The sequence below is a fragment of the Micropterus salmoides genome, unplaced genomic scaffold (genome assembly GCF_014851395.1).
Source record: "Micropterus salmoides isolate LMB-PRFRI ecotype aquatic unplaced genomic scaffold, ASM1485139v1 Ms_hic_scaffold_12, whole genome shotgun sequence".
In the NCBI taxonomy this organism is placed as follows: Eukaryota; Metazoa; Chordata; class Actinopteri; order Centrarchiformes; family Centrarchidae; genus Micropterus; species Micropterus salmoides.
The window spans coordinates 33790940-33815680 of NW_024040263.1; the positions used below are offsets into that span (position 1 = coordinate 33790940).

Here is a 24741-nt window from a genome sequence, read left to right on the forward strand (position 1 = left end):
CTGACTTGCATTATCTGATTTGTTTGGCCACTGGTGTGTGAACACAACATCTTCATCAGTTGCCTCCTTCCACATCAGGTGAACACGAACACAGCTTGGACGGGATGCTCGGTGTCTGCTGCATGTGGAAGAAAGCAGCTGTTTGATGAAGATTACTTTACAAGGTTGTACTTTCAGCTGGTTCTGCAGCGTGCAAGCTGCCAAAGAATATTTAAGGAGGTGGTATTCTGCTCATTTTCAGGTTCAAAATCCTATTTAGGGGTTGTACCAGAACCATACTGCACATTGCTGCAGCTCCTCTTTTCAGCCTGTGTTGAAGGCTTCGTTTTAGCTATGGAGTGATACATCTAGTCTCTAAATGATCTTTGTTGGGAGTTCCTAGTTAAGGATTACTAGCCAATCAGAGCAGAGTGGCTTTGGTTCAGCTGTAAAAATAAATCTAAATGTAAACTCATTTCAACAAGTCATAGTTTTTTATTTTTTTTTATAATATTTCAATGGTATGGTATATTATTAGTCATCATACTATGTCAATAATTTAAAACAAAAACTGACCCTGGTTTTGCCATAAACGTTTAGGACTATCTGGGGACCTCTGGGTTCAGGAGTAGGAGGTGATTTTTTTGGACAACACACAGTTTTCTTCTATATTTACATTGCATTGCAGGCTTATTGTGCAAATAAACCTTTTTGGTGCGAGCTATTTTTCAGAACATTTTAACAAGTGTTTTCAAAAACGTCGGGCACTGCAGGTGATGGGCATTTGCCCGATATGCCAGATTACCAATCCAGCCCTGCTTTTACTCAAACGGCAGATGCACTCCCAGTGAAAGGTTTGGACACACCTTCCCATTCAATGTTTTTTCTTTATTTCTATTATTTTCTACATTGTAGAATTAATACTGGAGACATCAAAACTATGAAAGAACACATGGATTTATGTAGTAAACAAAAAAGTGTTCAAGTAGTTCTTCAATGTAGCCACCTTTGCTTTGACGACAGCTTTGCACACTCGTCATTTGTCATAACGTAGTGGATGGGACGGCGTGGATGGGTTGACCCTGGGCAGTTGAAGACCAGCTGGACTGCTGCCTTCAGGATAAGCTGCAGAAGTCGGATGGCACATGCTGCAGTGGTCTAGCCAGAAGCTGATAAGAGCCTGGACCAGAACCTGCTCTGCCTGCTGAGTGATGTTGTGGAGGATGAATCTGCAGCAGCAACAGAGTTCATGGACAGGAGACGACTTCCCTGGAAGGAGGAGCTGCTTGGGGTTGTCGAGGTTGAGCTTCAGGTGGTGAGATGCACTGAGAGATGAAATTGAACCATTTCTTTTTTATCAACGTTGTGTTGTAGTGATGCAATTAGCCAATCACAGCCCAGCCTGAGACACTCAGGTTGCTTTAAATAAAGTGTAAGTAAATGGCTGTTGCAGCGTGTTTCAGTTGCAGATATCTGCACGTACGATAACTGCAGCTCAAGTTATTAGCCTGCTTTGTTTTACTGCAGAGAGCCAGTCTGATCGGCCTGTCATAAGATAACACTCAACACACCACCATCCAGGTGTGAAGACGGATTGGTATCTGATCAAACCAGCTGCAGAGGACGCCTTGCGACACACAGCAGGGAGGGAACCAGGTCAAAGTTTGAACCTGCAGCTGCTTCTTCTGTTTTTATAAAGAAAGAAATGCTCAGAAATCCCAGGACAGGAATCAGGACATTTATCCCTGACAAGTGTCTGACAGGAGGGAATCAGCTGACTGAAGTCACAAGGCTTCAGGATTGGATTTTTACAGTGACTTACTGTAGTTCCAAGTTTCAATGAACTGAACATTAAAACTATGGGACGAGAGGGGGCTGGTGACCTAGTGTGAATTAGAGCACATAGCTTTAAAAAAACAAAACAAATACAATATAAAACTTCATTTAACAGCCCCAGGCGTGTTGTGCAGACAGATGTGACTCTGAAATGAATAAAATAAAAATAAAAATTTGGTAAAAGATCATGATTTACCCACTGATGACAGACAGGTGACTTCATGAACAAAAATAATTAATTTTAGCTTTGTGTTTTGATTTTCATGTGTGTTAATGTTCATTGACACTGAATGTACCGGTAGCCACGCCCCCTGCCCCTGTCCTGAATTTCACCCATTCTCGTCTGGTCACCCTAATTTGAATATTTCTATATACATTATTTACATGAGACTACATCCAATTCATCGATAGCTTTTGATTCAATTTTCTTACTGAATTGTTGAAATTTCATTCATCCACCACATGATTACACACTCATTCTGATGACGAAAGTTAGCTTGGTTATCAAGGTGCATCCATAATTCACGTTAACTGTATTATTAGCTGGGATGCTAATTTCGGCTAGCAACAAACAGTCTTAAAACAAAATGTGCAGACTGAAAAATGACCAGCCGACTCCTAATAAGCTTTTTCAGCGGCGCTGGTTAAACGTACACAGAGCAGCGGATACGAGTCGCCTCTATCCTGATTGACAGGTTGTCAATCAGCTTGTAGCCCCGCCCTAAAGCCTCCCCTGCTTCCTGGTCTCTGTTCCTCTAAATGGGACCATAATTTACTAAATGAACATCATGCTGTGTTGAAGAAGACTTGAAACTAGAGACTGAGACCATAAACTCATCAGGAAAGTGTTTACTGAGGGAATAAATCAGCTGACAAGTAGAAACATTTTCTCACAGACTTCTATACAATCACACTTCTTTCTGCAGCCGCTGGAGTCGCCCCCTGCTGGCCGCTAGAGAGGACGCAGGTTTAAGTCGCCCCCTGCTGGCCGCTAGAGAGGACGCAGGTTTAAGTCGCCCCCTGCTGGCTGCTGGAGAGGACGCAGGTTTAAGTCGCCCCCTGCTGGCTGCTAGAGAGGACGCAGGTTTAAGTCGCCCCCTGCTGGCTGGTAGAGAGGACGCAGGTTTAAGTCGCCCCCTGCTGGCCGCTAGAGAGGACGCAGGTTTAAGGCGCCCCCTGCTGGCTGCTGGAGAGGACGCAGGTTTAAGTCGCCCCCTGCTGGTTGCTGGAGAGGACGCAGGTTTAAGTCGCCTCCTGCTGGCCGCTGGAGAGGACGCAGGTTTAAGTCGCCCCCTGCTGGCCGCTGGAGAGGACGCAGGTTTAAGTCGCCCCCTGCTGGCTGCTAGAGAGGACGCAGGTTTAAGTCGCCCCCTGCTGGCTGCTAGAGAGGACGCAGGTTTAAGGCGCCCCCTGCTGGTTGCTGGAGAGGACGCAGGTTTAAGTCGCCCCCTGCTGGCTGCTGGAGAGGACGCAGGTTTAAGGCGCCCCCTGCTGGCCGCTAGAGAGGACGCAGCTTTAAGGCGCCCCCTGCTGGTTACTAGAGAGGACGCAGGTTTAAGTCGCCCCCTGCTGGCTGCTGGAGAGGACGCAGGTTTAAGTCGCCCCTGCTGGCCGCTAGAGAGGACGCAGCTTTAAGGCGCCCCTGCTGGCTGCTAGAGGGGACGCAGGTTTAAGGTTCTTCAGCCTTGGCTTTACTTTTCAGATACGGAGGTTCCTGCTTGGTCAGAACTGCAAAGAAAAAGTCAGGCATCGCAAACGAGAGAGTTGGCGGCGTGACCACAAAGCTGACAATGAGAGCAAAAGTCTGATCAGTGAGAAAGCAGCAGATGGAGCTGTAAACAAAAGAGCTTTTTGTCAAAAAAGTAGAAGACCAACAGTTTGTTTGCAAGATATACGTTTATTTTTTAGATTCTTTTTAATCAATTACCTTATTGGTCCGAATATAAGACAGTTTTTTTCCCCTGGAAATATGTCTTAAAAACTCACCTTGTCTTATTTTCGGGGAGCTAGGACATGTTAATATTGGTGCTGGGCAATGATCGCGATTAATCATGTTCAAAATTTAATAATGAATTCTAAAGTAGTGTATTGCACACTTTTAATTTAAATGTACTGCTATATACACAAAAGTGCAATAACATGTGGTTTGCAAACACCTTAAACAAATAAGTTGCTTTTTTATCACCAGTATTTCCTTTGAACAGTAGCAATATAATGTTTATATATTAACATATATTTATAAATCTCAACTTAAACATTAATTTAATCAAATCAAATGTAAAACCAAAGCTATCTGACACTGCCAGGGCATTACCTTTAATCTAGCTTGTTAAAACAAGTTACCATCAGAATCCAATTTTCTTGTTTTCTTTCAACAGGTATCAGTAGAAACATTTTTCTTTGATCAGGGAGCAGCAGAAACGGTCTGTGTTCAATCAGTTTCCCTGTTAGAGTGAGGTGAAGTGGTCGAGCACAAGGTGTAGCGACAAGTATCAGGTAAAGTTATGTAGCCTTTAATTTTAATTTAGGTTAAATTGGAAGGTTAAATGACTGGATGTGTATTCAGAGCCAGTGAGCAACGGACTTTCAAAATAATAATAATAATAAAAACTGGCGTTAACTAATTAATGCGTTAACGCGATAATAACGCGTGTCCAGCCCTAGTTAATACTCACCCACAACAACAGATGGCGACAACCATTGGCACAGCGCATGTTGCCCTCCTGACTGAAGCGTGTCACCATCCAACTAAAACATGGAGAGACACGGCGATTGTGTAGAACGTAGTTCAAAAGTAGGTAAAGTTAACCAACAGCTAAGGAGGAGTTATGATGCCAGTGGAGGTTGTTGTTTTTAACATGTAAATACATATAAATACAATAATGTTTTCAATATATTTTTAAAAGTAATGGTCACATTTAAATGACATTGTACATTTATATTTAGAAGTAGTTTAAATGTGACCATTTCATTTAAAAAGATATTGAAAATGTTTTTATTTATTTAAAAGATGTTTAAAAACAACAACCTGCCATGTTTTATTTATTCAGTGTGTTTAATTAGAATTCATTTTCAAATGAAATTATTTTCTTTACAAAACAAGATTTGGTCTTTATTATTCTTGAAAAAGGGGGTGTCGTCTTATAGTCAGGGTCATCTTATATTTGGACTAATAGGGTAGTTTTATGCTCTATGAAATTATTGTTTTTGTTAGATTTTTTTAGAAGTTAAAATTGTTTGACTAAATTGGCACAAATCTGATTCCATAGGTTCACCAGGGGGAGGGGTGGGGCGTACTTTAGGACCGCGCGGACTCTATGACGTCAGGGCAGTCTGCCGCTATCAGCAGGTCAGGAAAGAAAGATGGCGGCGGAGGAGAGCAGGTTGAAGCAGCGGAATCACAAAAACAGCATCTTTAAAGAAGGTAATCAAACATTTACAGAGAGTGAAATGATGTTTGTGACTCGACAGGGTGACTGCGGGCTTTTATAGATAATATGTGACCCCCGCCGCGGCTTGTTTTGCACACGGTGAACGTAATGACACCGCAGGGAGCGCTCCGCTCCGCTCCGTCGAATAATCGGATCTTCTGTCGCGAATTAGCGATATTAATAAAATATCACTGAAAACATGTCTGTTTAATTGCCGGTGAGAGTGGCCGTGCGTGTCTGACCCGACTGTCCCCGCCGTGCAGGGTGTTTTGTCATGAAGTGTTTGTTAAGCCGTTCATCGGTCCTCACCTTCAGCTGTGTTTGTTGTTAGCCGACCAGCTAACACAGCTGCTAGCCTCTTCCAGCCAAGTCTTCATTGTTCTGTTGTTTTGTAAAAACAAGGTGTTAAACGATTTCGACACCAGCAGGCGATTTGAAGATAACACTAGTAGCCTTCAGTAAACCTTTCGTGGTTAACCGTGTGAAGCAAGCTAACTTCAGTGCCTAGTTTAAGCTAAGCCTAGCACACCCTGCAGTGGTTCAACAAAACCGGCTTTAACGTTTTAGAAATAAACTTCGCTTCACATGTTAGTTTAACGATAACACAGGAGACTCATACATTTAACTAAACGCCGGATTCTGTTGAAGAAATCGGCGAGTTAAGCTAACGTCTCTCTTTTATTGGCAAGGGTTCACAACGCTAACGTTAGCTCTTAACTCGAGAATATTTCTTTATTATTGGTCACAACTTTTTGTTTTGTGTGGTCGTGCAACGTTAACCCAACGTGACCCAACCACGGTCCAGTCAGTTCTGATCCCTACTAGATGGCTTTGATGGATGCCAGCGTCTATCAAGGATTGTTTTGTCATATAAGCACGGCAACGTTAAACGGGGTGTTTTTTGAATGGGGTTTGGCGTGTAATATCTCTGTCTTTAAGGAGGACACGTCGCACTGTGATTGGCTGTAAAGTGTTTGGGTAAGGTAGACTCCCTCAGTAAGCTGCTATAGCCGTCCGACTACTCTGTTATTGTGGCACTTCTGCTACACTCCCTGCAGTGACCATCTGAAACTAGCTCATCATTTTCACAACCAAGTCCCAGGTGATCTTCCCGGGTAACTGGCAGTGGGTTCATCTTTCTCACCTGCTAGCTAGATACCTGCTGGGAAGGTAAACTTACAAGCTGCAGGTGAAATGTAGGAAAATTTCATATTATGAAAAATGACACTTCATATTGTAAATATTTCCAAAAATTACAGATACACAGTGAAATCATCTGACTAAGTTTTTTATATTGAAAATATAATTAGTAGCACTGTGCACATTTTGTTTATTAACATAATAAAATTGCACACCCAAACACATCAAGTGTGCTTTAACATTAAAGATGTTGTGAAGTGATCAAAAAGATGATTCCCCCAAAAACTAACACACTGAAGACTCTGGCTGTTACTCTGGCAAGTTCGGACTTCTGTACTTTAAAGCTCGGACTTGGCAAGTTCGGCTCGGGAGTACAAACTCCCAGGAACGGAGCACGCAGTCCGTCATCCAGCAATTGGAACAGCAGCGGACTTGATGATTAGCGGGCGGGACCTCACAATTTTTTAAAACTAGCTCTGTCTTGAGAAATCAGCCACGTATTTGGAGTTTAAACAACTATATTCCCGCATTAAATTCTTAAAACACAGAAAAATCTTAAAACTACTATATGTGACACGAGAACAGCAGTATCATAAGTTACAGTTATGAGTTTTCTCGTCCGACATTTCCACTTTTTGGCGACTAAGTGCATCCACACAAGACACCAAACGGGCAGAGCGAGAACGCATGCGGGTATTTGACTGTACTTTGCTAGATAAGTGTCTGAAATCACCCACTACTCCCTACATAGTGGACTTTATAGTGAGCTCGCCACTTTGTAGTGCTGTCCGCATGTATAGTCAGAATTATTATACCCTATATAGTCCACTCAATGTATCCTCTTATAACTCCTAACCTCTAACATGCACTTCCTGTGCTCTTCTTCTATCCCCTACAATGATCTTGTATTGACTGCACTTTTTTGTTAACTCTTACTTCCTTCCCTCGGTATCTACCCCATTGATGTGATATGAACTTTGAGCTCTTACTAGTATGTGTTGTCAGTTGTAGATCTGTAGTTGATGCTTGTATGTTGTTCCTCAAATGTAAGTCGCTTTGGATAAAAGCGTCTGCCAGATGAGTAAATGTAAATCCCTACTTTTGAATTGGAACAGTACTTTGGCTGCGACTTATGACGTTTTACAAGTACAGACAAGAACGCAGATTGAGAAACGGCTCCAGTCCGTTTTCAGTGTCTGGGAGACGGTTGCTAACTTTGATGCTGGAGAGTATTTAAGACATTTTAAATCACGATGATTTAATATAGAAATGGTAATACTGTCTGAAATGTTACCATGTTTAATCCCTATCACAAGCTGTCTGATGATGAAACCTCAGGCTCGCTGTTTTTCCAATGCTTTGTCAGCAGCGTGACACCTGCAGGAAGCGTTAACAGCTGCTACAGTCGTGTTGGAATATGTCTGACTGGGTCTCAGCCGGTGATCCATTACAGCAGTTTATCTCAGGCTCAAGTTTCCCTTTTGGTGAGCGAGTGCTGCTCGTGTTGTTGCAGCTGCAGAGAGCTCCGCTGACCTGATGTGTGGAAAACTGCACTCTGTGTGCTGCTCAGACCAAAGTGGGGCATAAGACCGAGCCACGCGTCATGTGATGTGAACGTAATTCTGCTGGTGTAGTTATCCTCTTACTCCAGATTCACAGTTTGAGCTCACACTTGGGTCTTTAAACTACACACTGCTGCTGCAGAAGGATTTGCCCCTACACGGTTATACTTGCAAATCTGTTGTATTGCCGAATCAAAACAGAGATTTCTGAGGCTCACTATTGTGTTTGTGGTTCTTCTCTGAGAAGGCAAGGGCTCGAATCATCGAATGGATTTAAGTTTATTCTGTCTAAGTATAGTTTAAACCTTCTCCTCACAGCTGGCAGTGTTGACTTGATGTTTGTCCTTTTCAGGCTTCTGTAAAACATTCAGTCTGGACAACTTTTAATCAAAGAAACGTGACGGCAAAGATCTCCCTGCCCATCCATGTGCATGCATGTCAAGCCCGAGGCAGAGAGCAGCAGTAAAGACCCCCCCGCTACAGAGCAGGCACTAAAAACAATGGCTACAGGCTAACGGCTAGTCAGTCGCTGCTAACGTTAGCTCTCAGTCAGCCGCCAGTGGCAGGTTGCTGAAATAGAGTCCAGACTCTCATCACTACACATTTGTCCTGCTGGAACCCTGAAATGCTCCAGAGTCGCATGTGAAGGCTCGATCTGTCCAAACGGTACGTCGCGTCTGCAGAATGAGGAAGAACTGCAGTTTTGCCTCGTTAAGGAAAACGTTTTGATGCTCGGATAGAACTTCAAACTCCTTTAGTTTTGTGTTCTTCTGTGTTTAGGACATGATGAGTACAGTAAAGGCTGATTTTTGCTCCTGAGTGAAAGTTGAAGCAACCTGTTAATTGACCTTCGCTAAGCCACACCCCGAACACACAGCTGACCAGTCACAGCGTAGTATAGGTCTCGCTCCAACTGAGGTCTGACACTTTCATGGCTGCGCTCCATTGACTCTAATGCAGAAGGAGTCGTTTTCTAGCGTTTGGGGGGGGGGCTGTATTTTTCCAAGATGTGGTCAAACGCTGATCCTGGAGCATCCTGTAACAGTTACAGCAGCTACCCAGACAGGCTGAAAGCAGAAATACGATTTATTCTCTTTCCAAAACCTAAAATAAATCCAGAAAAATGTGGATTATTCCATAGTGTGATGTTAGTTAGTTAATGCCAGAGGGCTCTGGCTAACGCTAGCTAACTTCCTGCTGAATGTAATGGTGTATACATTTTAATGACTGCAATAGTGAATCGAGGCCCACCCAGCTGTACAGGAACAGTGTTGATCCCTGATATCCTTGTCTTTTGTCTCACTTTGTGATCGGTAACCTTTAGCTAATGTCTTCATTTGTTTAATGTCAGTCTGACAACCTTCACATGCACAATGAAACGGCAGAACTTCTTTCTAAGGTCGCTTTTCTACAAATTAGACAACATTTCAGTGCAGTTTTAGGTCCCGATCATTGTTTGAAAGTGAGAGTTGTACAAAAACGCAGGAGAGATGGAAGCGAAGATCTGTGTGGGATCCGCTGGCCCAGGAGCTTCATCTTAATGATGGTCGGTTCAAGGCGTATTTCAGGATGCGTCGGGGACAGATTGTTGCCGTCTCTGGAAAATCCAAGCAACTGTAAACTCACTGCCAACAGAAAACAATTTTAAAAAGCGCCTCTCACAGGAAAAAAAACGCCTTCGGTCTGATCCAGGCTGTGATGTGATAAAATCCGACAGGTTCGACAGTTCGTCGGACTTAGCAACAGTAACTAAGTTAGGGGCGTGGCTTAGCGAAGGGTCAGTTGTGGTTTTAAGCTTTTTTTTTCAGTCCTTTTTCCTCAAAGTTCTAAATTGGGTATGATTCAGTGATTTAAAATTAAATATTCTTGAACGTTTGTTATATTATTGAGGAAAAAATTATTATTGTGATCGTTCTGTTGTCCAGCCTACCCCCACCCTGCTCATGAGTCCCTCACATGTCCTCAGGTCGGTAGGTCAGCTGTGCGGGGATGGGATGCCTGTCTGCTGTGAATGCAGCCTCTGAGGGTTGAACATGCAGAACTGGGACCAGACTCCTGCTCTGCTGTGAGAAATGACTGTACAGGAGTCCACTGGCCATCCTGACCTGTTGGATAATCAGCAGAAGATGCTTATTCACGGCTGGAGTGTGTCGTAATAACGGCGAACGTGTGTGTGTCGGCTTCTTATCAGGGAAGGCCGCAGTTCCTTCTGCACGATGTTGTTTGTTGGATAAGATTAAGCTAAGGATGTATTACCCCGACATTTAAATAGCCCGTGATTTATATTTAACTTTAGCAAAAAGACTGTTTGCAGCATAATCCTCTGATCAGTTATTATAAAGTTAGACATGCTGGAGGCGAGCGACAGGTCCCTGTGCAGCTGTGCATTCAGATCAACTAACACACATTTTCTGAACTTACCACAGTTTAGAGGACATTGCCTCAAACTTCTGCTGCTATTGGAGGCTGACGTAGATCTCTTCACAGCAGGCTTTGGGTTTATTAAACCTAACAGTGAACCTTTTGTTCTGCTCACTCACAATGTTTAACGTTAGCTTGAGAACTTTCTCAAAATGGGCTGTTCTCTATTTCACTAAGTGTTTCAGCTTTATGCTGCACTGGAGAGGTTTTTGTTCCTGCGGCGGTTCATGTGCTGCACAGAGAGAACACTGAATTAACCGGATCACTGGTCGTCTTAACGGCCTCAGTTAAAGCCCACATCATTGTCTAAAAGGCCTCTGGGGACCTGGACGTTATGTCTGCCTTCCCGGGGATGCCGTGGTGTTGCGTTACTGCCTGCGACGCTCTCACGTGGCCTCGACGAGCTCCACTCTGCCCTGAATGAAGGCGCGTCTTCCCCACGAGTCCTCAGGCTGCTCGCTTATGATCTGCGTTTCACTAAATTCCAGAGCGGTGAGCAGAAGCCCTCGCTCTGACCTGTCGGACGGACGCTAAAGCACTCGGAGTCCAATATGTTTTGGTACCAGAGCTGCAGGTCAGAGGAGTGGAAACGCCGCCATACAAGGAGCTTCACAGATCAAAACCGCGCTGACCCACGGCTCGGTCCGTTTACTGTAAACCTCCAGTCGACCCCGCCGTCCTGTAATGGCAGTGATTCCCTTTGTGAAGCTTCACTAACTGCAGGAGGTCAGGACACGCTGTCACTTCTGGGAGTTTGATCCAGAGCGCCGTCCCAAAATGATATCATCTATAGTTGTTAGTGACATAATAAACACACCATTAAAATGCTGATGAAATGAATAACTCCTCATTTTTGCTCCATTCCAAGAACGGGCGGGAAGGCGAACTGTAGATGTTATCTGTTGGGCTAAATTAACTCCTTTTTTAGCTCCTATGTTTCACCAAGTTTTTCACTCGGGTTCAAAACTTTCTGCACATTCAGAATCTGTCCCACATGTCTGCGTCACCGCTCTGCTGCCCCTTCAGACCGTCTGACAGGCACAGTTTGGGACTGGTCAGCAGGCAGAAATCTCACACTAATCCACCAGGGCTGAACGATTTGGGGGGAAAATCTAATTGCGATTGTTCTGCCAGATTATTTAAAAATTTTTCTTATTATTGAAGTTTTGCATAAGTTCAGTTGTTAACGCCGGGCTATTTTTGGCTGAAGCCGTGTGAAGCAGCATAGAGCAGATGAACCAGGCAGGAAGTCGGACACAGAACGGCATAGAGAATCCGGTCAGTTTTCAAAATAAAACACCTTTTGCAGATTCCCGATCGTACAGCAACACTAAACACAGTTAAAACAAACAGAAACACTTTAACTACGTAGCTACTTAACCATAGTAGAAACACAAAAATCAAGGACAACTGAACAAGTCCGCAAAATCAGGCAGGCAAAACGCTCTTATTCTGAAATACTCCATGTGGATATGTACGTTAGCCTGCAGAGAGTGGAACGGGCTCACAGAGAGCCGTGTGTAGTTGAAGCACGCAAAATGACAAATTAACGACATGTTAACATGTAGGCTAAACGCTTGAAACCACCTTCTGATATGTGGGCAGGTGATGAGGTCACATTTCAGTCTTTCACCATGTTTGTGCTTCGTTTTATAACATGAATGGATTTTTTGCTTCCTGAGTTTTAATTTAGAGCAACGTTTGGAGTGCGTTAAATGAATCGGTCAGATGTGCGAAGTGGATCAGGAATAATGATGATAAATTGTTAGAGAAGCCAGATAACGAACAGATGTCCTGGCGTGAGTTTCACTCTCCGTCTTGTCAAACTCTTACCCACGACTTTCCCTCTCAGGTGGCCACGGGTTGAAATCTGACACGTCCCCGATGAGGCGCCAGGAGGAGGAGGAAGACGACCTGCTGGAGGAGGAAGTGGGCGTGGCCAGGCCTGTGCAGATCGTGGTGGCGGACGAGGAGGAGCACTCGTTCTCGCTGCAGGAGGAGGCGCTGGAGCGGCTGCTGCTGCAGGAGGAGGTGCGGGACCTCCACGTGGTCGTCGTCTCCGTGGCCGGGGCTTTCCGGAAGGGCAAGTCGTTCCTGCTGGACTTCATGCTGCGCTTCATGTACAAACAGGTACGCTGTCCACGGGAAACTCAGAGCACGCCATGCTGACGTGTGTTCTGACTCTGATGTACGCCCTGCAGAGTGACGGCCAGGTTTCAGTATTTAGTAACGTCAGATTTGATGGAATATAATGAGAGACACACAAGTCTTTTAGGGTGAAGCTGCTTTATTCAGTGTCTTTAATGTTTTAGCTTCTACTTGACCGATCAAGCAGGTTCCTGTACTTTGGGAAAGTACAGGAACTTGTAGGGGTAAAACAAAGTCCCCAGAACTTAATTTAGACCCTGGTCACTGCGGAGTTTCAGGGTGAAGTTCCTGTGGTGGAAACGCAGCTGAAGGTTCGGTCCAGACGGCCAGAGTTTGAGGAACTGTACACACACACGAAACCATGAAAATGTCTTTTGGGAAGCTGGACATTTTTTCCTGCAGTAGTTGTTGAAACGGCGACTGACCTTTTGGCCGTGCTAATCTACGGTAAGCACTGAGGAACATTCTGGAGGCTTGCATCGCGCTGTAAAGAGGATTTCAGGCCGGCACAATGGCAGCTCTGTGGCTGGGCCTCCTCAGAGCTCACTGCTGCTTATTCCACACATAAAGGCCATCTTTATGCATAGAATAAGCCCCGCCCACACGGATCGGGTCACGGCGAGGGTTTGCTTTTCACACACACCTCATGCACAGGTCAGAGTTTGGAGGATGGGATCGGCCTGCGTGAAGGACCTCATGTTTTATCTGACTACACAGTCTGTGTGTCAACGACAGGAAGAAGAAGTCGAGGGTGACGAATATCAGAGTCTACAGCGCAGGAGGCGCCAAGGTCTGTTTGAGAGACATCAGAGGCGCCGCTGGGTCTAAAAATCATGACCTCAGTTTTACTCTGGTTGAATTTAAGGCTGTCCAGGCTTTCATAGCGTTAATGGAGGACAAACTCTGACAAAGTTCAATGCTTTACCATGAAGACGCCGTCTGTGTGTCGAGAGCTGGAGGCGGGACCAAATCTAAAAACCCTGATCCTGTATTTAAAAACACCAACCTTTTAAAACCACTGAGGTCGTTCTCCTTTTGGTCCTTCCTGTTTGTGGCCCCCACAGCTTCCTGTTTCTACAGTAAATGCTGTTCGTTACGTGAAGTAAACTTAATTCTGCTTCAGAGTTGAACAGTGTGATATCCTCTCCCCCCTCCCCTCCCCGGTCTCTGTCCAGGCGTCTGGTTCGTGGGTCGGCAGCGAGGAGGAGCCTCTCACCGGCTTCAACTGGCGGGGCGGCTGCGAGCGTGAGACCACGGGCATCCTGGCCTGGAGCGAGGTGTTCGTGGTGGAGAAACCAGACGGCCGCAAGGTCAGTTCACATGCCGGGTTTCTGCCCAGGCAGCGAAGTACCACACTAACACGCGATGGCGCTGTCGTGACATGAATGTGCTGCTGCTGTCGTTGCAGGTTGCAGTTCTTCTAATGGACACACAGGGGGCGTTTGACAGCCAGTCGACCATCAAAGACTGTGCCACGCTGTTCGCCCTGAGCACCATGACCAGCTCAGTCCAGGTCAGCAGTCCACAAAGCGTCATGGGTCAAGGTCATCAACCTGTAGAGGGCTGTAGCTGAGCCGGGGGGGTCAGACCAGGTCTGCTGCAGGCTAAACAACCGCACAGAGACCTCTTTAAGAGGGAGGGCGTCTCCAAGTGGACTCACATAGAAGCAGATATGTGAGAAGCTGAACTATTAATAACTCTAAATCCATCTCATCTGTGTAAAAGCAACGTTATGTCACCTCAGCGCGTTGCATTTTTAGCTGTTAAAACGCTCTGCTCGCGCCGCCTCAGGTCATTAAGTCCATTAAAACATGTGCGACAGCGACTCCTTAGTAATGAACCTCGAATAATTTCTGTACAAATCTGTGTGGTTCCTTCTCTCATTATTTAGTTTCAAATACTGAATTTGATATTTAATGAGTCCTATTAGTGCAGCTTTGTGTGTTACACTTGATAAACCTGCAGCAGATACACCTGGGCGACGGCGGTGCCTGATTTAATGTAATTAAGATGAGCTTGAACATCGACAGGTGGGTTTTGAGTTAGAAAAACAAGAGGCAGTTTGTAACTCACTAGCAGCTGGGACTTTCCTGAGAGTCCTCCGCTTTCTTCAGTTTAAAATTAATTCGCTGATAGTTGTCGGTACAATCAACGGTACGCAGCAGACGTGAACTGTTATTAGTTAACTCTGCGAGCTGTATTAACGAATCATTCACGGTTTAAAGGTTTCGGGTAATTTTTGTTCAGCCTCTCTGCAGCTGTTTCCACCTGACCTTTATTTTCTTTGTGAGATGGAAGGATTTAGAAAGTTGCTGCGGAGAGCCTCCAGCTGCAGGAACACGTGGATTATGTATAAATCAGGAGCTCAGCTTCATCCAGCAGAGGGAAGTGCGCCGGTTCCCCTGGCAACACAACCCATAGTCTATTAGAGGGGGAGCGGGGGCGCAGGAGGTCGCACACGTTAAGCACAAACTGCTTTTATATTGTGAGAAATAACAGGAAGTCATCGCTCCCAGTAGCGCTAGCTTCGTAGCGGAGCGTTCAGGCGCAGTCAAATCAACGCAGCAGCTGGTTTATTAATCCAGCGCCTGTGTGAAAAAACAATGAGAGGAGAGGCGACTGCTGGAAGTGGAGGCGTCGTGTTAAAGTTCACGATCTGCTCGCTCAACAATTATTTGATAAATGGTTTTAAAACGCATCAAATGATCCATTCTGATCATTTTGGCGCTGGTGATTTCCCTTTGGCGCTCGCTAAAAGCTTTTCCCCTGGTCTGGACCAGATGAACGGAGCTCCAGGTGCGAGAGCAGCCGGTCTGTTTCCCTCACGGCCCCCTGGATGTAAGGGCCCACAAGAGGTTGCCCAGCTGACTAACGGGCTCAGGTGTCTTCTTGTTGTGTGTTTCAGGTGTACAACCTGTCCCAGAACGTCCAGGAGGACGACCTCCAGCACCTGCAGGTCAGGACTAATCAGATATGCAGACAGTAGTTTCTGAGCTTCATGACTGCAGGGTTAGATTTTAATCTGCTGGCTGTTTCCTGTCCTCAGCTGTTCACGGAGTACGGGCGGCTGGCCATGGAGGAGGTCTACGAGAAACCCTTTCAGGTGAGATCTGCAGAACGCGTTCAGAGTTTCATTTACCAGATGACCAAACCAGCTGGATTCTTTTAGTTTAAAGGCGCTGAATCGGCAGAAGCTCGTGTTCCTTCACGCTCCTCCTCTTCTGCTTTGTAATGTAAACAAATCTAAAGCCTCTGACTGTGTCCCTCCGTTCAGACTCTGATGTTCCTGATCAGAGACTGGAGTTACCCCTACGAGCACCCGTACGGTCTGGAGGGAGGGCGGAGCTTCCTGGAGAAACGGCTGCAGGTGAGCAGTGAGCCTCTGCAGGGCGGCGTCAGTAAGGCCGGGCCAAACGGGCAAAAATGTTTTCTCAATAAGAAAGATAATCGATAAAGTTCAAATCATGATTTCTTTCAAGTTTAAAGGCTGATTTTTGCTCCTGAGTGAAAATTGAAGAAACCAGACGGTTAAACTTTTCTTTATGGTCAGAATGGGACAAACAAACACTTCACACGTCTGAGGGAGAAATATTATAACATGTTTTCACTCCCTTTTCCTCAACATGATAAACATCTCAATAGAAAATTAAGTGCTAATTTGTTAGAAATTCAAATGAATTAAATCAAACATTTGACGATATATTGAACATTGGTTATTTTTGTTATTGAGGAAAATTATATTGCGATAAGTATCTTTATTGTTTTATTTCCCGGTCCCAAGTGGAAAGTATTACTACCGTAGTTGTTTTGTTTAACAGACTCATTTATTATAAATGAATTAAATTTGGTGCCACAAGTATTTCAGTATTGCGTTGATGGCGTCTGTGTGTTCAGGTGAAGCAGAACCAACACGAGGAGCTGCAGAACGTCAGGAAACACATCCACTCCTGCTTCTCCAACATCGGCTGCTTCCTGCTGCCTCACCCCGGCCTCAAGGTGGCCACCAACCCTCACTTCGACGGCCGGCTCCGAGGTAGAACGCTAACGTTAGCCGCAGCAACGAGCCGCCCCCAGCCACGGCGAGACTTTAACTTTAATAATCAAATTTAACGATGTGCGTTTGTGTCTCAGATATCGATGAGGATTTTAAGAAGGAGCTGGTGAACCTCGTCCCGACGCTGCTCTCCCCAGAGAACCTGGTGGAAAAAGAGATCGGCGGAGTCAAAATCACCTGCAGAGACCTGCTGCACTACTTCAAGGTGAGTTCATACCTGAGTGTGTCTGCGTCGCTTCATCTTTCACTCTCTCACTGCGTCGGAGGAAGCAGGAAACATTCATGTTCTGGATCCATCGTTTCTCAACTCGTCCCCCTCAAAGATCTGACGCAGTCGTTTCCTGGAGCTTTAAAAGTCCTGATCAGACAGAAGTTAATAGTATTTTTTGTTTAGGAGTACTAAATCATTATTTAATAATGCAGGAGCTCACAGATCACGACATGGACCTGTGAAGTGCACAAATGGCTGTAAAGGCAGCTTATGTGTCTCCATGAGTGAATGAATGAATATACAGTATCTCACAAAAGTGAGTGAGTAAAGAGTAATTTTTCTAAATATTTGATAAAATCTTTTCATGTTTCAACACTGAAGAAATGACCCTTTGCTCCAGTGTAAAGTAGTCAGTGTACAGCCGTTAATGTCTAAACCGCCGACAACAACAGTGAGGACACCCCTAAGTGAAAATGTTCAAATTGGGCCCAATTAGCCATTTTCCCTCCCTGGTGTCATGTGACTCGTTAGTGTTACAAGGTCTCAGGTGTGTTAAATCTGGTGTTATCGCTCTCATACTGGTGACTGGAAGTTCAACATGGCAAAGATCTCTGAGGATTTATATCAAGATGTGTCGACCTTCCATCAATATTGCATATTATGATAATTAGCATATTGTTTTATAATGTTTCTATAGTATTTTTTATTTTTTTGTAACTTTCATTGTTGTGGTCATTTTTATATTGTGTGTTCTTGACTGTTACTGTGCCTTTAATGTGTTTATTGTATTTACCAAACTGACAAACCTAAAACGTATTCTGATAAATCTGAAATATTGTAAATGACAATAATTTATTAAATAGTACAGAAATGGTAAATGGAGCTTCCTGTCACTGGTTCACATGGCGGTCACACCAGAAACAATCAATCAACATCAATTGGGGTCATCGGCGGACAAAGAGTTTAACGCTGCGTTCCAGGCAACTCGGAACTGGGAAATTTCCGACCTCCAACGTGGAAAAAGTAGCACGGAACGCAAACCTGAAGTCAGATTTCCTACTCGTGAACTCGCAGAGAAAATCTGTACCCCGAGGTCACGAGCAGCAGCTGAATGACGTCGCGGCAGCTCCCCTGGAAGCGCACGCTGTAGATTTATCACTTGTTTTTAATAAAAACACCAAGTGCAGAAACCTGCCATAGAAACACAAGTTTGTCACAGTCCGCCATGTTTGTTGTTTATATTTAGCGTCACGCACCTGGAAATTTCCCAGTGCCGACGGGTCCGGAACGAGGCGCGAGTCTGGCGTTCACTCCGAGCCGGACTAAACTGGTTGAACCAGCAGCAGATGTTTAGAGTTTGGCTTCGTCCTCCTGATTGTTCCTGTTCTGTCTGTGATTTCAGGCTTACATGAAGATCTACCAGGGAGAAGAGCTTCCTCACCCCAAGTCCATGCTGCAGGTTAAACGGCGCCGCCCGCTGGACGCTTCGTGATATTTAGGTCCTCAAACTGTTTAGAGTCACGTGCATGTTGAATTTGTGTTTTTGTCATCTGTTACCTAGGCAACAGCTGAAGCCAACAACCTTGCAGCTGTAGCAGGAGCCAAAGACTTGTACAACAAAAGCATGGAGCAGGTAACGCATCACTTCCTGTTCGGCCGGCTCTAATTGGACATCGGCGCCGCAGCCCGTTATAACATCTCCTGTGTTCCGTGTCAGGTCTGCGGCGGCGACAAACCCTACATTTCCCCGACGGAGCTGGAGCGGCGCCACGCGGAGCTGCGGCAGGCGTCGGTGAAGCAGTTCCGCTCCGTCAAGAAGATGGGCGGCGAGGATTTCTGCCGGCGCTACCAGGAGCAGCTGGAGGCGGAGCTCGACGAGGCCTACGCCAACTTCGGCAAGCACAACGACGGCAAGAACATCTTCTACGCCGCGCGGACGCCCGCCACGCTGTTCGCGGTCATGTTCGTCATGTACGTGGTGTCGCTGGTCACGGGCTTCGTGGGCATCAACTCCGTGGCCACGCTGTGTAACCTGGTGATGGGCGTGGCTCTGACGGCGCTCTGCATCTGGGCTTACGCCAAATACTCCGGGGAGTTCCGCGAGGTCGGAGGAGTCATCGACCAGGTGGCCGAAACCCTCTGGGAACAGGTGAGAGTGAAGGTTTTCTCTCGCAGTCGCAGGTGACGTAGAGTTTGTTTCGACGATGAAACGCTCCGTTAATCTGCTGAAGTGTTTTTAGAGAGATTCAGCTTCCTGTGTGGTGCGAAAGATGCTCGCGGTTAAACGGCGAGATCACAACTCTTACATGACACCATCAGGACCCACCGAGTCATTAGGTTTATTACGGCTGAACGTACGATAGGCTCGATCATTTTTAGAAGTAATTATAAAACGTGACACAAGTGGACGAAGGCGAAACTGACAGGTTTTAATGAGGCTCGTTAACGACGGGGTCTTCCTCACTGAGGACGGCCGTCAAACAGAAACGTGTCGACAGAGCGTCACATTGAATTCAGCTGTTCTGCTCTCTTTCATCCTCTTTATTCTCTCTCTTAATGCTTCCAGAGGACTCCACGGAAGGTGAGGACAAATTCAGCTAATTACCTGTTTGTTGCGGATGTGTCCGTATATAAAACCTCAGACTCTGGATCAGTTAACTGGATCGTTTCCACCTGGTATGAAAATTATGGATGCACCGATCCGAAACTGTAAATCTGTCAGACACCTGTGACGGCCTGACGTTGCCTTTTCTCAGTCCCTCCTTGCACTCGTATCGGTTCAGTAGTCAAGTCCTGTCAGTGCATCCCTAATGAAAATGTCATCGTCTGCTCTCACTCCTCCACCTGACCGCCTCTTCTTCCTCCACCAGATCTTCTCCAAACTCTTCGAAGTGGCTCGGAGTCGAATCCCGTTGGGAAGCCTGATCCCAGCGCCGCGGCCCCGGCTCGCCTCAAACAACAACGTGAAGAAGAAAAACTAGCGGCACGTCACTCTTACCCCCCCCCCCCCCCCCCCCCCCCCCCCCCTCCTCCTCCCACCACCACCTCCTCCCTCTGCGGCGTTTGGAAACGGCGTTTTTAGGACGGTTTGATGGTGTAAATCACTTTCTGTTCTGACTGTAGAAGGTTACCTCGCCGTGCCGGCTGTAGACCCGGATGAAGCAGTGATGTATTTTATTAGTTGTCAGCGGGCGGGGTTACGGTATTTATTGGTGGGCGGGGCCATTAGTCTATCACTCGAGTGTCGTCACAGGTGTGCGTTCACCTGCCGGCTGACGGCGACGACTCGACATTATTGATTCCCGTTTTATGTGAATGTATGAATGAAGAGCATGACCACAGACCCTCCTCACGGCTCTCCTCCTCCTCCCGTCGACTCCGTCACGAGGAGGAGGAGGAGGCGGAGTCACAACCAAAGTTTACAGCTTTACCTGACTGAGGCGCTCAGACCGAGCGGACTGACAAACGGGCACGACGCCGTTGGGAGCGAACGGTTTCAGGGACTTTTCACGGTTACCCAGAATCACAAACGCATGGACGGCCTGCGAACGGGTTAGCTTAGCTTCAAGCCTGCCGGGCTGTCGGAGGCACAAATCTGAAAAACAAACGCACGGGCATTTAGATTCCTTCTGGAACACGTCTGCGTTTAAAGATTTTTAGAATATTTACCACAGCGAGTCTGTGGAAATGTCTGACCAAGATTATTATTTTTTTTTTTTTTATTCTGTGCAAAAAGTAAACGTGTGAGATCATAAAAACTCCCTGCTGCTGGATATCACGCTAAAATGAACGTTTACTTCCCCTCCTCCAAAGAGACGTCTGTGTGACCAAATCAGAGTTGTTAGCTTAGCATTACTTGGTTTTCATGAGCAGTTAACAATGTTGTTTTTATTATTTTAAAAACAGGAGTTTTTAAATAAAACACAATAAACAAACATCAGGGATGTAAAGAAACGAGACGGTTCCTGATGACGCTGATCCAGCAGAGATAACCTGAGCTGCAATCAGTCAGTAACAAATAAAAAGACAGGAATCACGTGTTTTTTAAAAGTTGTTATCTCCGTGTTGCCGCTCCTAACGAGGCGTCCATGCGTTTGTCTCGACTCGGGGGGCGGAAATAGAGCTGAAAGTAAAATAAACTGAATTTCCTCCAAACCAGTCGAAGCTAAGAGCGTCTGTAGTCTGTGATTTTTAGACCACTTAATAATTTAATTTTATCTTTATTATCCGTAATGATGTGATCATGACTTTCAGTATTGCCCCTCTTCTTCAGACCGACCTCGTTTAAAGTCCAGAGCTGGAACCCCGGGGGGGGCGACGAGGAACCAGCTCTGTACTGAACGCACAAACGTGAGGCTTGATTTTTAAAGTTAAATGCTCCTCAAGTCTTTAATTTAATCCGGGGATTATTATTTTGGGACGGTGATGATCTTCAGTCCTCTTGATCTGACTGCCAAGAGAAGCTTTCAATGTTTAGTCCAGCTGAGACCTGTAGATAGTATTTAAATCTGTTATTTATCTCGAGTGTTTCTGTCACCTCCTCCCCCTCCTGAAGGAACAATCCTCCTCCCTGTTTTTTAAAAAGCACCACAAGCCGTTTAGTGAAACACTAAAAATCCTCCACGTAAGACGAAGACGGTGTTTCTGTTTTAAAGCCAAACTTCTGATGACTGAAGGGTTCATTCCATCACGTTTCCTATTTATTTTAATTGTCATTCCATCCACACCACATCTTCACCACCACCGTGTGCTTTTTGTTTTTGTACAGTTTAGTTTTTTACAGCCTCCTCCACACACCGGGCATGTGAACCAACTCTATACATATATAAATATACATTTTTCTAGACCTTTTTGTAGCTGGGAGAACAAACGGTTCGGGGCGGTTAGACCAGATTCAGCTCACTGGATGTGAAGGAATGCTTTCGTGATTTGTGGATATGTCTAATAAATTCCTTTTTTTTATATATATATTTGTAAATTTAATCTTACATGAGCACTGCGATTCCCCCTCCCTGCTCTGCTGGCGAAGAATGTTTATAATGTTTTTCTTTTCTTGGTCTTTTTGTTGCATTTCAAAGTTATTTTCGTTAATTTATTTTTCAGTACAATATTAAACCAAACTCCTACAACACAGAGCGGCATTGTTGTCTTTTTTTTATTTTAGTTTGAGATGTCTGGGAGGCAGTTTTCAGATGAGATGGACTCACACTGGTGAAACTCTCTCTGTTACAGCAGCTCCACATACAACAGAGAGGAAAAGAAAAAAAAAATGGAAATAAAGCTGCAAGCGACCATTTGCGAGTTCAAACTTTTTCAAAATAATTTGTTACGAAACACATCTTGTGACTTTTGTGATGATAAAACAACCTGCTTCTGATTTATAGTCTGATCTGAGTCATGCTGCGCCTTATTCATAGCGCCCCCTAGAGATCACTTTGGATGAAACTTTCAGGGGATGTTTCAGGCACTTGTGTGATTTCTAAAGAGGTGGTATTCTGCTTTTTGGCTTTTCCCCTCTCCTTTTGTAGAGTTATATTCCGTTTGTGCATGTAACAAAGTGGAAAAAGCCCAAAGGGCTTGTAGTCCAGCCTCATAACACTTTCCAAGCGGCTACTCGGACACGCCCTCAAAAACATTGGGTGCTTCTCAAGTCTCTTATTTGTCGTTTACTTGCTTGAACCGGAAGTTGTTCCGCTCGACCATCTTGCAGACCGTCCCAAAGCTCTTATTTGCGCTCCGAGGATCGATCTCCGAGGAGCTATGAGCGAGGATACACCAGTGCACCAAGTCTTTTATTGACCAACATGCCCCCTTAATGGATCGCAGTTCCCGCAGATGCATCAGGACAAACATTAAACTCAACTGCATCACTGCAAAGTCTATATTTGATTTTTTTTTTTTTTTTGATTCTCCGTCTAGTTAAAATCTGAGTTAAGTAGGTCTGAACAACAAAAGCACAACACACAACCTTCTTCATTTAAGCACATTGGAAACTTTATTTTTTTCCCCAATCAACTTTTATTATGGAGACAATTAGTCAGTCTGTCAGCAAGAAACCTGTTTTACATAATTTATCATCATTCACATGAGGCTGGTCATTCCTGTGTTTAGTCCAAATAGATAAAACATAGTAGCCTAAACAAGTAATGAGTCGGACAAAACTAAACTGCACTAAAGTCTCTAATGAAGCAAGCAAAGGAAAATAAATCTGTTCATCCAGCCATCAGCTGATGAAAGAATGAATGAAAACTGCTGTGGAGTGATGGACCCCTGACAAGTGATGTGACTTGCATAAATTAAATGTAGGCCTGTGCAGTAGGCTACTGTTAAAGGATATCTGAAGAGGAAATAAACTGAGCTAAAGTAGACTTTGATATGAGTGACATCTTTTCAATTTCCCTGACACATTTTGCCTAATAAATCCCAAGACATCATATTCTGGGTTATTCAATAACGAATTCAGAATCTATAAATGATATAATATCAGCATTGTGCCAGTAGAAATGATCCCATGCCTCTGAGCAGGACACAGTACATGTGCAGGTGTTAAACAGGTAATGGCTACTGAGAGACTTTTAGTATCAGAACATTGCACATGTGCAGACACAAACTCCATCAAGTCTGTGCAGCTGTTAGAGCCGACTGACAGATCATGTAGAGACAAGATGTATCACTCCATAGCTAAAACGAAGCCTCGAACACAGGCTGAAAAGAGGAGCTGCAGCAATGTGCAGTATGACAAAAAATATTTATTAAACCATGGAAACCTGTTCTGGTACAACCTCTAAATAAGATTTTGAACCTGAAAATGAGCAGAATACCACTTATTTAACTATTTATTATTTATCATTTAAACTTAAATGAGAGATGAACAAGCTTTATACAACTTTTGATAAACTTTCCAGTGTTGATCCACCAACTGTTTGATGGCAGTCAGATCTACGGTCTCGAAGGAGATGTCATAAAATGTGTTTAGGACGTGGCCTTTCAAAAACCTTTCATGCTTATTTACAGCGCCACCATGTGGCCGGTTGGGCTTAGATTTCTGTGGAAACGCATGCACACAATCTCCAGTTATTTCCTGCAAGTACCTCTGGGGGTTCCCGGTCCCCACTTTGAGAATCAGTGGAGTAGGTTATGGGGCCACGCCTTCTTGGAGCTTTAAGCTGCATCTCATGATGACGTGGTGATCACGTGACGTGAGATGTGGTTGAGAGTTCTGGAATAAAAAGCCAGTAAGTGGACCTTGAGTTAAACACGTGTCTGGACTTCTGCTGCTTTCTCTTCTGAGCATCTGATTCGTCCTGAGAAGAAGGTGAAACGTCTGTGAGCTCGTCAGGTCAGTGAAACCTGTTACAGCCTCCTCAGACCTTCTGTCTCAGGAGACAAAATCATTTAGGTAGAAAATGGATGTTGATGGTGTTCAGCAGCGCTGGGCTCCAATAATAATCATCTCAGTGATGCGCTGAACAGTTTTAACTTTGTATTTTAAATCAGGAGGCAGTTGATTAATCTTAACATGTCTTAATAAATTTACAAGATGTGCTGTTTGTTGTGCACGTGAGTTGAAGTTGCATTAATCTGAACAGCTGCAACAGAGCAAAGAGACCACCAGGTGGCAGCAGGAGAAAACAAACTTCAGGCTTGTGAAGACAAAACATTCAGACTTGTAATTAAAACTTCAGATTGAGATCACAACAACGGGACTATATTCTATTAATCTATAATCATCTTTATAATAGAAATATTATAGAAACCATAGATTCATTGGGAGAAGCAAAGTATTGCATGTAGCTTGGACAGCATCCTCTTTGATCCAGAATTTATTTTTGAAAAAGTAGGTGGTGTTGAATTCCAATGCAGTTTGGACATAAATGTGATCCCTGCTGCTCCATCCAGTTATCATGAACAAGCATTATTGTCCTGGTTAGTTATTTGATTATTTTAATGACATAATTG

The 24741-nt window shown here is 44.8% G+C and overlaps 1 protein-coding gene across 1 annotated transcript; it reads left to right on the plus strand.

Annotated features, from left to right (window-relative positions):
- Positions 1-5152: 5152 nt before the first annotated feature.
- Positions 5153-21915, plus strand: LOC119899955 (atlastin-2-like). The gene is made up of 13 exons (XM_038714784.1): positions 5153-5239; positions 12222-12499; positions 13693-13827; positions 13926-14030; positions 15423-15473; positions 15564-15620; positions 15792-15884; positions 16412-16550; positions 16649-16776; positions 18185-18241; positions 18344-18415; positions 18500-18931; positions 19653-21915. Exons 1-13 carry the CDS (start codon positions 5179-5181, stop codon positions 19761-19763), a joined length of 1719 nt encoding a protein of 572 aa, XP_038570712.1. The 5' UTR covers positions 5153-5178; the 3' UTR covers positions 19764-21915.
- Positions 21916-24741: the final 2826 nt, after the last annotated feature.